General features: G+C 37.9%; 1 protein-coding gene across 1 annotated transcript in view; it reads right to left on the bottom strand.

Annotated features, from left to right (window-relative positions):
• The window catches only part of TTN (titin), a 308,951-nt gene that overhangs the window by 53,809 nt on the left and 238,207 nt on the right, over positions 1-16,935 (bottom strand). Inside the window, 29 exon segments of the mRNA XM_030580102.1 lie at positions 3-302; positions 622-924; positions 1,016-1,315; positions 1,415-1,690; positions 2,447-2,749; positions 3,134-3,433; positions 3,628-3,912; positions 4,024-4,344; positions 4,451-7,417; positions 7,516-7,809; positions 7,965-8,264; positions 8,530-8,811; positions 8,898-9,206; positions 9,298-9,600; positions 9,692-9,991; positions 10,517-10,798; positions 10,911-11,213; positions 11,303-11,605; positions 11,709-11,990; positions 12,078-12,228; positions 13,295-13,443; positions 13,559-13,873; positions 14,449-14,748; positions 14,860-15,156; positions 15,269-15,586; positions 15,675-15,974; positions 16,070-16,199; positions 16,290-16,322; positions 16,412-16,560. Coding sequence (XP_030435962.1) covers positions 3-302; positions 622-924; positions 1,016-1,315; positions 1,415-1,690; positions 2,447-2,749; positions 3,134-3,433; positions 3,628-3,912; positions 4,024-4,344; positions 4,451-7,417; positions 7,516-7,809; positions 7,965-8,264; positions 8,530-8,811; positions 8,898-9,206; positions 9,298-9,600; positions 9,692-9,991; positions 10,517-10,798; positions 10,911-11,213; positions 11,303-11,605; positions 11,709-11,990; positions 12,078-12,228; positions 13,295-13,443; positions 13,559-13,873; positions 14,449-14,748; positions 14,860-15,156; positions 15,269-15,586; positions 15,675-15,974; positions 16,070-16,199; positions 16,290-16,322; positions 16,412-16,560 — 10,455 coding nt within the window.

Genomic DNA, 16,935 nt, shown 5'->3' with positions numbered 1-16,935 from the left:
ACCATTTTCTGCCTGAATGGTCACTGGGTCAGAAGGTTCAGAAGGCCAGCTAATGTTAATTGCTGTCTTGGCAATTGCTCTAAATTGATACTGAGCATTTTCTTCCAAACCAGTAGCAGTGTATTCTTCTTGAGGAATTTGATGCGGAGTAGAATTGCATCGTACCCACTTATCACCAGGCAGTTTGCAAGCTTCAACAAAGTAGCCAATAATTTTGCTTCCACCATCATGCTTTGGTCTTGTCCATATAAGTGACACAGTACTCTTAGTGACATCAATAACTTCAGGTTTACCAGGAGGATCTAAAAACAAACAAGACCATCATAAGTTTACCTTCATCAAAACATTTGTACATTCTAGAAAAATCTTTTACAGTGGTGGATGGTACTCTTAGCACAACTCTCTAAAAAACCCACAAAAATGCTAGATCGCACAATATATAGATACAGTGTATTCATTACATATAAAACATCTAAAGAAATAGGAAAAGTGATGGTTATAAAGTTACAAATATTAAGTATTAAGTACATTTATTACTGCTAGAAGTAAGTAAAAATAAATAACATAAATTGACCAAAAATATTAATGACATGTTACAAATCATTTAAATGTTTTGCTTACCAACTGGGGCTCTTGCCGTAACAAAATCAGTTGGCTTGCTAGGTTTGCTTGCTCCAGCTTTGTTCAGGGCATAAATTCTGAAAGTATACTCGAGACCTTCAATTAGACCTGCACAAGGATACTCTGTAGAACGCACAAGTGTATCGTTAGCCTTCACCCACAGCAGACTATTTCTTTCTTTACGCTCTATGAGGTAACCAGTAATTGGACTGCCTCCATCACTGTCTGGTTTGTCCCAAGCCACAAAAATACAGTCCTTGTTGACCTTGGTAACACGTGCATTTTTTGGTTCACTTGGAACATCTGTGGAAAAACAAAATGGATAAGATTATCTGTTCTTCTACTGTTAGAAGAATTGAAGTCAGAGAAATGCCATAATTTAAAACTGACATACCAAATGGGAACCTTGCAACCATCTTGTCAGATGTGAGTGGCTCAGAAATGCCAAAACGATTTTCAGCACGAACACGGAACATATACTCTTGTCCAGGGGTCAGTTTTCCAACTCTGCAGCTTGTCTTTGTAACAGAAGCTACAGCTGTTATCCAGTCTCCCCGGCTTACATCACACTTTTCAACCACATAGTTTGTAATGTTACTGCCACCATCTTCGAGAGGCATATGCCATGCAAGTGTGCAAGCATCAGCATCTATATCAGAAATGTCAAATGGAGGCTGTGGTGGACCTGGGGCATCTGCAAAAAGATGTAGAGAGAAAAATTTAAGAAAATAGTAGAGCATGAACTATCTTAAATCTAGCTGTGTAGAAAGTTATGGTTGAAAATGAAAGTTACCCATGACTACCACTCTGATTCTCTGAGTGGCAATACCCGAGCTGTTTTCTGCTGCAAGAGTGTAGTAATCACTGTCTTTCCTAGTCACATCCTTAATTATGAGAACAGAAGAGTTTTCTGCTTTATGCACAGCCAGACGACTGGATGTAAATACATCTTGTTCTCCTTTCATCCATTTACAGATGGGCTGAGGTTTCCCATAGACATATGCTTCAATTCTGAGTTTCTGCCCAGCTTTAATATTAACATGATCTGGCATCAGGATCTTAGGTGGCACTAAAAAGGACAAACAAATAAGCACAAATATTTGTAACTCCTGTGAGAAATTATTTTATTTTGTCATGCAAGTGTCCTCTGCATCTCTGCTGGAGCCATGAGGATTTTATAGGTAGTATCCTTAGTCTCAATTCAGTGGGGATGTTTTAATAGTTTGAACCTCAGGTCTGAATTATGTAAACACCCTTGAAACCAGATGGTCCACAGCTGTCAGTGTAAACTCTGACTTCTATCTTTATGTTCTGATTTAGATTGTAAGTGAATGTTTCTGTGTTCAGATTGTCTTCTCATCTATTTGAACAGTGCCGAAGACACTAGCAGCACTTAAAAACCATTATCATCCTTTTAGCCAAGGGTAACTGGATGGTACTTAATCATCAAGAAGGGTTACTGTGAAGTGACATGACACACACTCTCTGCCAGGGGGTTGAGGACACTGCTTTTCTGATGTCATCTTCAAATCATAGAAATGTAGAGCTGGAACAGACCTCATGAGAACACCTAGTCTATCCCTCCACACTGAGGCAGGACCAAGTATTCCTAGTCCACCCCAACAGATGTTTGTGTAACTTGTTTTGAAAAACAGGTTAGACTTCCTGGGATGCAAGAGACTGGTGACTTAAAGTGTGATCTACAGAAGTGCAGAAGAGATAATTTAAAAACTGACTTCCTAGGACTCCATCAACCAAAAACCTTGTTCATTTCATCATTAAAATAGATTTAAAACAATATATATAGTAATAATTAGATACTTACTGAGTTGTTCTTTAATTTCAAATATTCCTTCAGTTTCTCTTGGCAAACTTACTCCTACAGCATTTCTAGCTGCCACTCTAAATTGGTATTTCTTTCCTTCTTTCAGGCCAACTACAACAATGTTCAGATCTTTGACAATGGAATATTGTGTCCAGCGATCCTCAGGTTGTTCTTCTTCTCTGTAGCTAATAATGTATCCATCAATTTTAGAGCCTCCATCACGCAGTGGTGGCAACCAGCCTAAAGTTGCACTGTTCTTTGTAATTTCAGTAACTTCAAGTTTTCTTGGTGGATCAGGTTCACCTTTAGAAAAAACAAAGCAGATGTATTAAAAGATAACCACATTAAGTGGGCATATTTTGGTAGAATTACTAAGAATTCTGACTGGTTTCTACATTAATTCAAAAAGGACTTTATTTAGCAAAGAAATTAATTTGATTTGAAAAACATGTCACATTAGAAACTATCAGAGTGATTAAATTAATATAGAGTTACGATAAGTATTCAGGGTTTTTAATTTTTTATCAAGCAAACATATCTGCATAGGAATATTTATTCCACTGTCACTGAGTGGTTAGCAGCCATACAGAATTTAGACATGTCCACATTCATGAAAAATAAGAAGCTTACTGGAGATTAAAGCAAATAAAGATGCAGGAATAAAAGATGGACTTAAGAAATACTTACTCAGTGGATCTGATGCCAAGATTGGTTTTGGTGCTTCTGTTGGAACACCTGGACCATATTCATTGACAGCAGTTACTCTAAAGAAGTATTCATTTCCAGGTACAAGATTAACTACTTTGAAACTAGTTTTCTTTACATCTGCAATGACTGTTGACCAGGTCTTTCTGTCAGCCTCACGTTTCTCCAGGATGTAGTGAGTTACTGGACTACCACCATCATTCTCAGGAGGTACCCATGAAAGCTGACATGACATTTTTGTGACATCTGACACACTGAACTCGGCCACAGGTCCAGGAGTATCTATAAAGAAACATTAATTCATATATCAGTCCATTTACAATGAAAATTTGGTAATGACTTCCTATACATGGAGAATTAATATTAGCCATGTACAGGGATACTCAAATGATATTGTGATAGGAGCCATAAAAATCCCTGTAATAAATAAAGAATTATAAAATTAATGTGTTTACAAGTTGTTTATGGTGACTTACCAAGGACTCTGACATTCACAAATACGGCCTTTTCTCCAGCTGGGTTAACAACTGTCAAAGAATATTTTCCTGAATCATCACGTGTAGAATTGGGGATGACAAGGAAGGCCATAGTGTCAACCAGATCAACCTGTCCTTTTCTGACCACATTATCAATGCCCACTCTCCTCCAGGTGACTTTAGGTGCTGGTCGCCCTCTAACAATGCCAAAAAGTCTAATGGGACATCCTGCTCTGACTGTGACTAATTTTCTTAGGCTTGCATCCAAATCAATCTCAGGAGGTTCTGAAACAAACATTAAAGAAAAACAACAAAAAAAGTTCAGAATGTGAAATAAAATCTAAATATAGCAAATATATAATGCATAAATTCATAGATAAGAGAGAAAAAAATCACCAAGTATTTCTTTAGGAGACACAGCTTCCTTCAATTCAGCTGGTCGGCCAATGCCAACCTGGTTTTGGGCACAAACCCGGAACTCATATAGTTGTTTCTCATCCAGGCTGGTAACTGTAAATTCTGTATGAATAACTTGTGTAGCAACATTGCACCGTTTCCATCCTACATCAGGAGCTGCACTTTCACCTTTTGGTCTCATTTCCACAACATATCCAATAATTGGTGCACCACCATCATAGACCGGTTTTCCCCAGCCAAGAGTGATGGAACTTTTTGTGCTGTCAGCCACCTTCAGATTAGTTGGAGGACCAGGAGGTTCTGAAAGACATGATAAAGGGCAGGAATAAGAATACACCTGAGCCCCCAAGCAACCTGTTAATTTAATGTTTTATTTTAATAACAGTAAAATATATCACTACAGTACCTATTGGGTCTTTTGCCACTACCGGTCTCGATGGCAAGCTTGGTTCTCCAAGACCAATTTCATTTTCAGCCTTGACACGGAATTGGTATTCATGTCCTGGAATGAGATCTGTAACCTTCTTGCGTCTCTCTGGGATTGCACTCTTAGTAACAGGAACCCATCTTAATGCTCGTTTCTCTTTCTTCTCTAATATATATCCTGTAATTGATTTGCCACCATCATATTCTGGTGGGTTCCAGACTACAGTCATCTCATTTTTACTGACTTTAGTGACTTCGGGGGGATCAGGACGGCCGGGTCTGTCATACTTTGTTTTTGCAATAATTGGTTTCGTTTCTGTTGGAGGGCCAGTGCCCATCTTATTCTCTGCACGAACCCTGAAGATATACTCATTGCCTTCTATGAGGCGTGTCACATTTGCATGCGTTGTTAGAACAGCAGCAGAGTATGTAGACCAAACCATACGCTTGCTCTCACATTTTTCTAAGATGTAATTTTGTATTTCACAACCACCATCATCTTCAGGTGGGTCCCAGTTGACAGTACACCTATCACTTGAAATGTCAGAGATCTTCAAATTTCTTACAGGACCAGGTTTATCCAAAACATTAACGGTAGCATAAGCTACAAAACTACCAGCTGCATTAGTTGCAGTAATCACATATTTACCACCATCACTACGCTTAGATTTTGTGAGAACAAATTTAGATGAATTAGAAGTTGTTTCAATTGTGACTCTTGGAGATTTGGTTAAATCTGTGGCATCTCTGTCCTTTGTCCATACCACTTCTGGTTGAGGCTTGCCTTTAAGTACTGCCTCAAGTCTAATAGAGTCACCTGCTTTTACAGTTAGCACACCACTTAACTTCAGATCAAGGACTGGTTTCTGCAGTTCTTCCTTCACAACAACTTCACTTGTATTCACCCAGTCACTTTCACCTCCCTCATTCTTGGTCTGAACTCTGAACTGATATATTTTATTTTCAATGCATTTATCAACCATGTAGTGTGTTTCCTTAATACTGCCCTTGTGCACCCTTTCCCATTCATCTGAATCCTTCAGTTTTCTTTCAACGTGATAAGATAAATTGGGGCTTCCACCATCATAATCTGGTCTTCTCCATTTCAGATACACAAATGTCTTCCCTGTTTCTGCAATGTGAAGGTTTTCTGGTGGACCAGGCCTATCAACAGGATTAATGGCAAGGATAGGAGTCTTGGTCTCAATGACAGGGCCTGGTCCTACTTTGTTCTCCGCACAAACTCTGAAGAAGTATTCATGGTTTTCCATGAGATTTGCCTTTATTAATCGTTTGGTAACATCAGAAGAGACAATTGACCATCCTTTCTGGTTTGGCTGTCGATTCTCTACTATGTAATTTGTAATTTCTGACCCGCCGTTATCTACTGGGTTTTCCCAAGTGATTATACAAGAATCTTTTGTAACATAGCTTATCTTCAAGTTCTGGCATGGTCCGGGTCTGTCAAGTACATTAACAAGTGCAAATGCTTGAGCATGTCCACTGCTGTTCTTTGCTGAAATGATGTATTTGCCATGATCTTCTCTTGTGGATTCTTTCACCCGCAGTTCAATACGAGGGAATTCATGAACCATCTCAACACGCTTGTCTTGGACTAATACTTTGCCATCCTTAGACCATGTTATGTCAGGGTCTGGTCTTCCCTTTACTCTACCAGTAATATGGATTGTTTGGCCTACTCTGACAGTGATTAAGTCACGACAGGTCACATCTAGATCAATTTCTGGAGGAGAAAGAATATCTTTTACAAGAACAGTTTCTGGCAGTTCTCTGGGCTCTCCTTCTCCAACGATGTTAGCAGCTTTTATACGGAATCTATATTCATTTCCTTCAATTAGCCCAGGTACCCTGAAGGCACACTGTGGAATGAGTTCATCTTTATTAATCCTATTCCACTGAGTAGTTCCAGTTTTCTGACATTCCACAACATATCCCAAAATAGGGCTGCCACCATCTTTGAGAGGCTTTGTCCACACCAGATCAGCTGTTTCTCTGGTCTTGTCTTTTAGTTTTGGATTAATGGGAGGTCCAGGTGGTCTGATAGGGCGTGAAACTTTTATTGGGTCAGAAACTGGGGATGGTGGGCTTATGCCTACCATGTTTTCTGCAAAAACTCGGAATTCATATGTGTTGCCCTCAAAGAGACCAGTGGCTCTGAACTTCAGTTGAAGCACTGGTGTCTTGTTGACACGTACCCATTTCCCAGATATTTCCCTACGTTCCAGAATGTATCCAGTTATTGGACTTCCACCATCAGATTTTGGTAGGGTCCAAGACACTGTTGCAGCATTTTCTGTAATATCTGAAACCACTGGTTTACCAGGTGGGGATGGTGGATCAAACATATGTTTAGCAACTGTTGGCGTTGAATCGAGGGGTGCACCAATGCCTATCTTATTCTCTGCACGGACACGGAAAATATATTCACAACCTTTCTGTAGACGTGGAACCTTAAGTTTTGTTTGACTGATTCCTGAACAGACCACTCCCCAAGATTCTTTCTTAGATTCTCGCTTCTCAACAATGTAGTTCAGCACAGGGCTTCCACCATCATCTTTAGGAGGACGCCAGGAAATAATCATGTGTTCTGGTGTGACTTCAAGAATATTAATGGGACCAGTGGGTGGACCAGGAACATCCAAAACAGTAAGATGAAGACCAACAGTTTTGCTGCCAGCTGCATTAGACACTGTGAGAAAATATTCTCCAGTATCTTTTCTTACACAGTCTTTAATGGTAAGTACTGTTGAATAACTGTCAGTATCAATTTTGTAGTTGCCTTCTGTTTTAATTTCATTTCCATCAGTTACCCATTTTGCAGTGGGCACAGGTACACCTCTCATGATTGCAGGTAGTCTGACTGTGCTACCAGCTTTAACAACAAGACCTTCAATTAACTTCACATCTAGTTCCACGTATGGAGGTACTGGAATTAGAAAAAATATAGAAATTACAATATGATTTTTTTCATGGGGAACACTAAAAGTAAGAAATGAAAAAAAATTATACAAATTAAAAAGGTACCTAGTTTTTCTTGACACTCTATTGGTATAGTTGTATCTGGAAGACTAAGACCCACAATATTCTGTGCTTTCACACGGAATTTGTAAGTCTTTCCTTGCTGTAGACCAGTAACAACACACTCTAGCATGGGTACAGTCTTGAACTTAATCCATTCCTCTGCACCTTCTTCTTGATACTCCACCAAATATCCACTGATTTCAGCACCACCATCACGATCTGGTCTATTCCAAACAAGGGAAACTTCTGTTTTGTCAACATCTACATGGTGCAGATTCTTTGGTGGCCCTGGAGGATCTTTTAAAAGCAAAAAACAAGAAGTTTAATAGGGTGAACAACCTACGCACCACCAACACACATACTCTATATTGTATTTGTACTAACAAGATCAGTTAATCAAAGTTCAAAAAAGATTCAAAACAAAACAAAATTCATCAATGAAAAATACTTACATAGTGGGTCCATAGCCTTGATTGGTTTGAGACAGTCGACATATGGACCTCGCCCATACTGATTCTCAGCAGCAACACGGAAAAGATACTGAGTGCCTTCCATAAGATGTTTAGCCAGATGGCTCTGTTTCTTGGAGGATGATGAGATGGGTACCCACTGGGGAGCAGCTACATCTTTCTTTTCCACCACATAGTTGGTAATGACAGAACCACCATTGTCCTCTGGTTCCTTCCAAGTGAGATAGCAAGAATCTTTTCTAACTTCACTTACTTGCAGATTTCTAGGTGGGCCAGGTTTATCTATTTTTTTAAAAAGTACAGAATATTTATTTAATAAACAAAACTAATTTTACAAAATTTAGCACGTTTCAGTAGAAAGAAGTTTTTACTAAAAGTACTGCTTGTCATTTACAGTCCTTTTCTCATACAGCTCTTATATTATGTTGCTTTATTACTGATTTTTCTGCACTGAAATTATTCATTTATTCTCTGCATATCCAATTTCTTTGATTTCCAATAAAATAATAAAAAGCATACAGTATAAACAAAGACCAAAAATAATTACCTAGTACAATGACTTTTACTGAAACTGTCTTTGAACCAACTGGATTCTCAACAGTCAAAGAATAGATTCCACCATCTTCATGGACAGTGTTACGAATTTCCAGCTTACTGCCAACTCCTGTAACCTCAATATCTGCTTTGGGTGAAACCTCTTGTCCTTCTTTCTTCCATGACACTTTTGGGAATGGAATTCCTTTAATTACAGCACTAAGTCTTAGTGTATTTCCAGCTTTTACGTGTTGCTCCCGTGCCATATTAGCATCAAGTATCAGCTCTGGAGGTTCTGGGAGAAAGATTCCAGTTTTAGTAAATAAGCACATTTTGACAATATCTTTTATTCATAAACTTATCTGAGTTTATTTCACTTACCAAGCCTGTCCTTTACTTCTATTGGATCAGGAACATAAGCTGGTTCTGATTCACCTGCTGCATTGACTGCCATGACTCTGAACTTATAGGTCAAACCCTCAGTAAGACCAGTGACCTTGTATTTTGTTTCAGGGCAGGAGTCTGCTGTAAGATTGGCCTTCTTCCAATCTTCATCTCCAACTTTCTGATACTCAACAAGATAGCCAATGATCTTGCCTTTGCCATCATGACGTGGTGGTTGCCAAGACAAATCAACTGAGTTTTTAGTTTTATCCACTGCTTCAGGGTTAATAGGTGGACTTGGTTTGACTATTAAAAAAATTCAGAAACCATTAAAACCTATCTGAAAAAGATTTTCAGGAACACACAGAATATGAATGGATTTTGTTTGATACTTTACCAATTGGATCTTTAGCAAAGACTGGCTTTGATGGTGGGCTAGGATCACCAACACCAATTTCATTTGCTGCTGATACACGGAATTCATATTCACAGCCTTCAAGGAGATCAGGTACCCTGAACTGAGTTTCTGGGAAAATTGGATCTTTGGTGACTCTGGCCCATCGATTAGACATTGTTTCCTTCTTTTCCAAAATATAAGTAGTTATTGGCTTGCCTCCATCATGTGGTCTGTTCCAAATTACTAAGGCAGAATTTTTGGTAACATCTTTAATGATGGGTTGCTCTGGCGCAGCAGGAACACCTGAAGAAATAATATTTTTAAATGAATTTATAATATGACAAGCATTCTGATGGTTAAATTATTAAAATGAAGTAGCAAATAAATAACATACTGAAACGATCCTTGGCCTTCATTTCATCAGATACTAGAGGATCACTTATGCCATAAAGATTTTCAGCATAAATTCGTACAACATACTCTTTTCCCTCAAGTAGTTTAGGAATTTTGCACATTGTCTTGACATTGGCAGATGTTACTGGCATCCAGAGATCCCTGTGTGCATCTTTCTTCTCAATAATATAATTTGTAATTTCACTGCCACCATCATCTAGTGGAGGTTTCCAGGAGACGATCATATGATCTTTATGAACTTCATCAAAAATAACTGGGCCTACTGGAGGCTGAGGGCGATCTGTTAAAAGAAACAATGAACAGAAAAATCCAACAATACACAGATTGAACAATGTAATTACTCTACTGTAAATATAACTTGGAATGAAAAGTATGGCCTAAAGGTTATAACAAAGAACTGGAAATCAGGACACCAATGCTCTATTCTTGGCTCTGCTGTTCTCTCACTATGTGATATTGAGCAAATCACTTTCCTTTAGTTTACCCATCTGTAAAAGGAGACTAATACCTAACTTATTGGGCTTAATTAATTAATGCTTACAAAGTGCTTTATCATCTTGCATTGAAATTTGCTAAAATAATGCAAAATATTATTATTAGAGCCTGTCAAATTATTCATGGTAAATAAACTTACGCTAGCAATTAACTGAATACTCAAAATCAATGAATAACATATCACAAATAATAAAGGAGTGAATTCACAATATTCTATAAGTCACTCAGTTTAATATTCAATCTTTCTACTATTTGATCAATTCTAATTATTATTAAAAGCACGACATTATTATAGCTCAGTTACACTTACCAACAACAGTGACTTGACAAAGGCCTTTTCTTGATCCGGAGCTGTTCTCTATGATCACACAATATTTGCCTGAATCTTCTCGGATGGATTTTAATATCCCCAAGCAAAGGGTTGTTGGAGTGGTCTGAATCTTTGTGCGCTTATCTTCTTTAACTGTAATTTCATCCTTTAACCAAGTCACCTTTGGCACAGGCTTCCCTGAGTAACGTCCAGTCAGGCTGAAAGCTTCACCAACCCGAACAATTAGCTTGTCTCTACAGTCAAGTTCCAGTGTTGGAGGAGCTAAAAGATATCATTGGGAAAAAAAGGTAAGTAGCAATATTAATAAAAAAATTATATACCCCAAAACGTACTTGTTTGTTTTCAAACTGAATTATGGAAAATAGACCCATACCAATTTCATCCTTGCATGTGATTGGTTTTGTGCAGAAAGATGGTTTTCCTTGTCCCACAATATTGCAAGCACTCACACGATATTCATAAGTGTCACCTTCTTTCAGTCCTTCAACAGTGTATTTCCGATCAAGCATTTTCTCCTTTGTAACTCTGTGGAATTTCTCTTTTCCAATGAGACGGCTTTCCAGGACATACATGGTTATGTCGGAACCTCCATTATATTTAGGTGGGTTCCAAGTCAATGTAACAGAATCCTTGGTAACTGCTTTTACCTCCAGATCTTCTGGACGCTCAGGTACAGCTGTAAATAAACATAAACAATGTGGTGAATACATTTTTTTGCTGATCTCTCTTCTATTTCAATCATTCATAAAACAAAAATGTACTTACATATTGGTTCTCTGATGACAAGCTCTTTTGTTGTCTCAACGAATGGGCCCATGCCAATAATATTCTCAGGTGCAATTCGGAAAAAGTATGCCTTGCCTTCAATCAGTCCTTGAACAGTAGCATTCTGTCTCGTGACTGTATAGGTTACTGGGGTCCAAGCTTTACGGTCAGCTTCACGCTTTTCAATAATATAGTTGGTGATAGGAGAACCACCATCATCCTCTGGAGAAAACCATGTCAGTTTGCAAGAGTCATTGGTTAGGTTCTCAGTAAGGAATGGAACGCCAACTGGCCCTGGTACATCTAAGATGGAAAGAAAAAGTATATATTTAATTTTATGTACTGGACTTTATGAAATCATATTTTTAGAACAAAATTGTATGCAAATTCTGAACTTCCGATTTACCTAACACATCAACAATAATAGTCTTCTTCCGTTCTCCACCTGCATTTTTGGCAAAAAGAGTGTAGAGGCCTTGGTGACTTCTCTTGCAGTTCTTAATAACCATAGAAGAGCTGATGGCTGTTTCTTCAATTTTAGCTTCTTCTGGTAAAGCTCTTTCATCCCTGCTCCAGGTGACTGTTGGAGGTGGCTTTCCTGAGACATAAGCTATGATCCGGATCACTCCCCCAGCATGAACAACAATTCTGTCCCTGACACTAGCATCCAAGTGAAGATCAGGGGGGACTGTAAGAAATAAACAAAATGATTCAATATATTTTCTGTTCGTTCACTTTGATTGATAAAAATGTTTAAAATAAAAATTATAAATACCAATTCTATCCTTCATTTCAATAACTTCTGTAACTTCTCCAGGCTCTCCGATGCCAGCAGCATTTATTGCTCTAACTCTAAATCTGTAGAAACTTCCTTCTTTTAATCCTGTCACAACAAACTTGGTTCCCCTTATTTCTCTATCTTTTACCTGGAAAAAGATTATAACATCAATCAATATCAGAAAATCAAAAAAATCACAAAGGAATTGGCTATTGGTGGCACTCATGTATATGAAACAACTATTATGGTATAACTGTCCGACATCCACAAGTACAGCAGGCTCTAAATGCAGCGACACCAGCACTATTCAAATACAGGGAATGGGCATTCCACAGAGAAGTCATTCATGACATCCCCGGTGCGTATGAGTGATATGCGGATTGAAGGGAACATTGTGAGAGGAATATAGGGAAATGGAAATGCAGGAGAGTGACTTGGAGATCTACTATTATGCAGATTCATCAGTTTGAACAATTCCTCCAAGTAGGGAGTCATAAAGGAGCCATAGCAGTTACAACAGAGTCCATGATCTGAGGCAGACAAATAGCTGCATAGGGTTGCTGTACATCAAAATGCCAGTTTGGAGGTGAAAGGAGGAAAGGTGGGGAAAATCCCTTTCTCTTGCTCCTTTCTGGATCTCTTGTGCATAGCCTGTTTTTATGGATTTTATGTGCAGGTTGGGGCAGCATTTGGCTTATATCAAATGTGTGAAGAGGTGCAAAAGTAGGCAAACTGGACAAGTGTCATATATTTATGGCCAAATTACTGGTTTGGAAACATTAACTTCTGTTCTGTATGCACCAGTGAGATTTTCAGTAATGTATTATTGAAAAGCAGTAGAAAAATGTGGAGGCATTGTTTGCAAAATAACTAGGAAGAATTTGTCCTTCTATTGGCTCCTTTACTTTTGTACCTAATATCCACTTTCACATGAACCTTCTTCTCCTTTATTGATAACTATAAACATACCTGTGTAGTTTAGAGAACCTGAGTTTAGGAAAAGACTGAGGTATCTTAGACACCACAGTGTGGCAAATATTAACTTTTACATTTGGCCATATATTTTAAAACTATGAAGATAATTATTGTACAAAGAAGACATGATAATGTATACCATATAGTTGGTGTAATGAGAATGTGTACAAATATACATTAGCAACAAATATTGTTTAAAGATAGAGGAAACCTAGATCCTATAATAGTATTTCACCTACCTTTTCCCATTCTTCCTTTCCTTCCTCTTTATATTCAACTATGTAACCAGTGATCTTAGAACCACCATCCTTTAATGGTGGAGCCCATTCCAGATCAACAGATGACTTTGTCCAGTCAGTAACTTTTGGAATAGGTGGACCAGGGGGGCCTGGAAAATAATATCATATCATTATAACAATATATTATAACAATATAATAACAATATATTTTTTCTTCTCAATGGAACATTTTCAATTTGAAAAATATAAATTTAACATATTTACCAATAGGGTCTCTAGCAATTGCTGGGTCAGATGGCATGCTTGGTGGACCAACACCAGCTGCATTAATAGCCGATACACGGAACTGATATTCTGAATTTTCAATAAGACCAGTTACTTTGTAAGAAACACCTAGTGGCATAGGTTTGATGGGATCACGGTTAACCCTTGTCCATCTCTTTCCAGTGGTCTCTTTGCGCTCCAGCCAGTAACCTGTTACAGGAGAGCCTCCATCATATTCAGGTTCCTCCCAGTTGACAATCATTGAGTCATGTGTTATGCTGCTAACTGTTGGCTTGTCGCATGGCCCAGGAACACCTGGAAAAAAAGTTACACACATTTTGTAACCAAATGTTAAAATATAAAATGTCTGTGCCTCATTTAATTGTCAAGGTTAACATTCACTTGCCTTCTGTGTACTTTTCTGTGGCCAGTGTGTGTAGGAAAATGTTTGTAATATAGTCTTCTTTTCTAAGACCTAGCATTCCCTCTCTGTTAGACCAGCAACTAAGAAGCTAACTCCCTTATTCTTTATTGTCTTTTTCCATAACTCAAGTTAGGAAAATAACTCTTCCATAATGGTAAGGTCAATATTACCCCAAATATAACTGTATGAGCCAGTCCAGTTTCAATAAAACCAAAGCTAGTTGTATTTTAAGATACAGCAAAGAAAAGAGACAAAACATTAAAATTTTAACCATCAACTATCTAACAGGATATCTATGGTAAAAATCTTTCAGACTATTCTAGAAATTTCAGATATGCGGGAAAGATAAAAGCAATTGGAATATACAGCTTTGCATAATAAATCAGTTGATTCTTTAGGCTCTGCTTTGTCAAAGTCACTATAAAGCATGAGAACAACTAACATTTGAACACAATATCATACTTACTGAAAAGGTTTCTTGCTGTTTGTGGTTCACTATCAAGAGGCTCCCCAACGCCAAATTTATTTTGTGCCATGATGCGGAACACATATTCATGGCCTTCCAGCAATTTGGGCACAGTGAAGATGCATTCTTTTGGCTCCTTGGTAACAGGTACCCATGTTCTTCTATTAGCTTCCCTTTTTTCAATAACATAGTTTGTAATCTTAGAACCACCATCATCTTTAGGAGGAAGCCAAGACAAGGTCATCTGATCAGATGAAATGGATTCAAATTTAATGGGTCCCTCTGGTGGTCCAGGACGTCCTGAAAGTTAAATTTTAAGAATTATGAATGCATTGTTAAAATACATTTAAAATAAAGTATCACATTCACAGAATCAACACATGCAATTGTACAAAAGCTCTTGATATTTACCAAGAACATTCAGCCTCATCTCCTTTGAAGCAGTTCCCAGATTATTTACAGCAGTTAAAGTGTATAAGCCTGTATCTCTTCTGCGAGACTGTTGGATTAATAAGGTGCAAGTATGTTCGCTCACAACCTTATTGACATGTTGATCATATAGTACTGGTGTTTTGTCATCAGGTTTCTTTGGAGTAGCTTTAAACCACGTTAATTTGGGGAATGGTACACCCTTTATCTTGGCTACAATGTTAATATCTGTTCCCTCCTCAACCTCCATAAATTCTTTGAGTTCAATTGATGGTGGACCTAGTATGAAACACGAAAAACATAAATTACCATTAAAAGGGATACAAAAGCAGATATACTTTTAAAATTGTATAATGAAATGTTCTGTTTTCCAGCATTGTTCAGTACTTACATGTTTGGTCTTTGACAACAATTGGGCCAACTGTAGCAGATGGTCTGCTGGGACCGGCTTCATTTACAGCTTTGACTCTAAATTCATAATCTTCACCTTCTTTCAGGTCCTCAACAGTAAACTTTGTTTCCTCTACATCACGTCTATTGCACTGTTTCCAAGACTCTTTTCCTTCCCCAGTACGATCCCAGCGAAGACACTCAATATTATAATGTGTAACAGGGGCACCACCATCATTCTTTGGAGGTTTCCATGTCAAGCTAACAGTGTTTTTAGTTACAAGACCGATCTTGAGTTTGATAGGTGGATCAGGAGGATCTTTAAATATCAAATAAAAATTGGAATCAACCAACATTACAGTAGCATTTGGTTATCAAAGGAGATGTTCCACTTTGATTTAACTTACGGATTGGATCCCTGGCTGTGGTCCGTTGGATTGTGTCTGCAGGCGGCCCAATACCAAAACGGTTTTCTGCACGTACACGGAAGAAATATTGTTGCCCAGCTATGAGATCAGGTACAATGAAGGAAGTGCTTCCACAATCTGGATTAACTTTTGTCCAGGCCTTCCCTTCAACAGTCTTCTTCTCTATAACATAGCCTTTGATTCTGTCTCCACCATCATTGTCTGGCATCTTCCATGAAAGTTTGCAACTACATCTTGTTATATCACTCACTTTCAGGTCTTTTGGTGGCCCTGGCACATCTATTAGTATAAAAGCACAACAGAAGCAATTTTAGATAAATACCTAGAAAACATGAAAAATGCTATATGAATACTCCAACATGTATACGACATACCAAGCACGTTAACTCTAACATTTACAGTTTTCTGTCCTGCTTTATTCTTTGCTGTAATACTGTATCTTCCAGAATGGCCTCTGTTACATTCTGGGATAGTAATTACTGAAGTAGTATCAGTTACTTCCAGCTGCAAATAAAAAGAGATATATATTGATTATAAATAATTACAACATGAAGAATTTAGCAATATAGAAACAATTCATTTTTTTTACATTACCTGAGCATCTTCAGGTATATTATTGACTCCTTCCTATAAATAAAGAAGAAAAAGTAAACATAACAGAGATTTCTTTAAATAGTTAGCAACAGATTTAGAAAGTAATCAGATCTTTTATTAACCTTTATTGCCTTCTTGGCTTCTCCTTCAAATTCCCAAGATGTTTTTGGAACTGGACGCCCCTTTATAATGGCTGGTATTTTAATTGTTGTACCAGAACGAACAGAGAGAAAATCTTGTGCTCCAATATCAATAAAAACTTCTGGTTCCTCTGCAAAAAGATTTACAAACATAATTGTTAGATGAGTTATTTAAATTAAAATTCAGCCAGCTATGGACTAAAACCTCATGATACATTCCAAAGCATGCACAGTATATATCAGAAGGCCCCCAATACTCTGTGTGGCATTTGTTGCTGTTACTTCTTCATTAGGCACAACGTGCCCTTTATGTCTGGTTGTAACACTTCTCAGATTTCTGCTTGATCATATCCTGTTCATAGTCACCAGATCACTTTCTTAGATTTACAGCATCTTTGCTGATGTTCTTATATAATTCTGTGTACTGGGCTAGGTCTACCATGGTGGGTCCTGCTGTTTGAACTTAGTCTTTACCCCTCTTTGTCTCCGAATGCACATGCACAGCA

This window comes from Gopherus evgoodei, chromosome 11 (assembly GCF_007399415.2).
Source record: "Gopherus evgoodei ecotype Sinaloan lineage chromosome 11, rGopEvg1_v1.p, whole genome shotgun sequence".
NCBI lineage: Eukaryota > Metazoa > Chordata > Testudines > Testudinidae > Gopherus > Gopherus evgoodei.
Note: the sequence above shows the minus strand (reverse complement) of the source record. Positions and strands in the feature narration are given on the sequence as shown.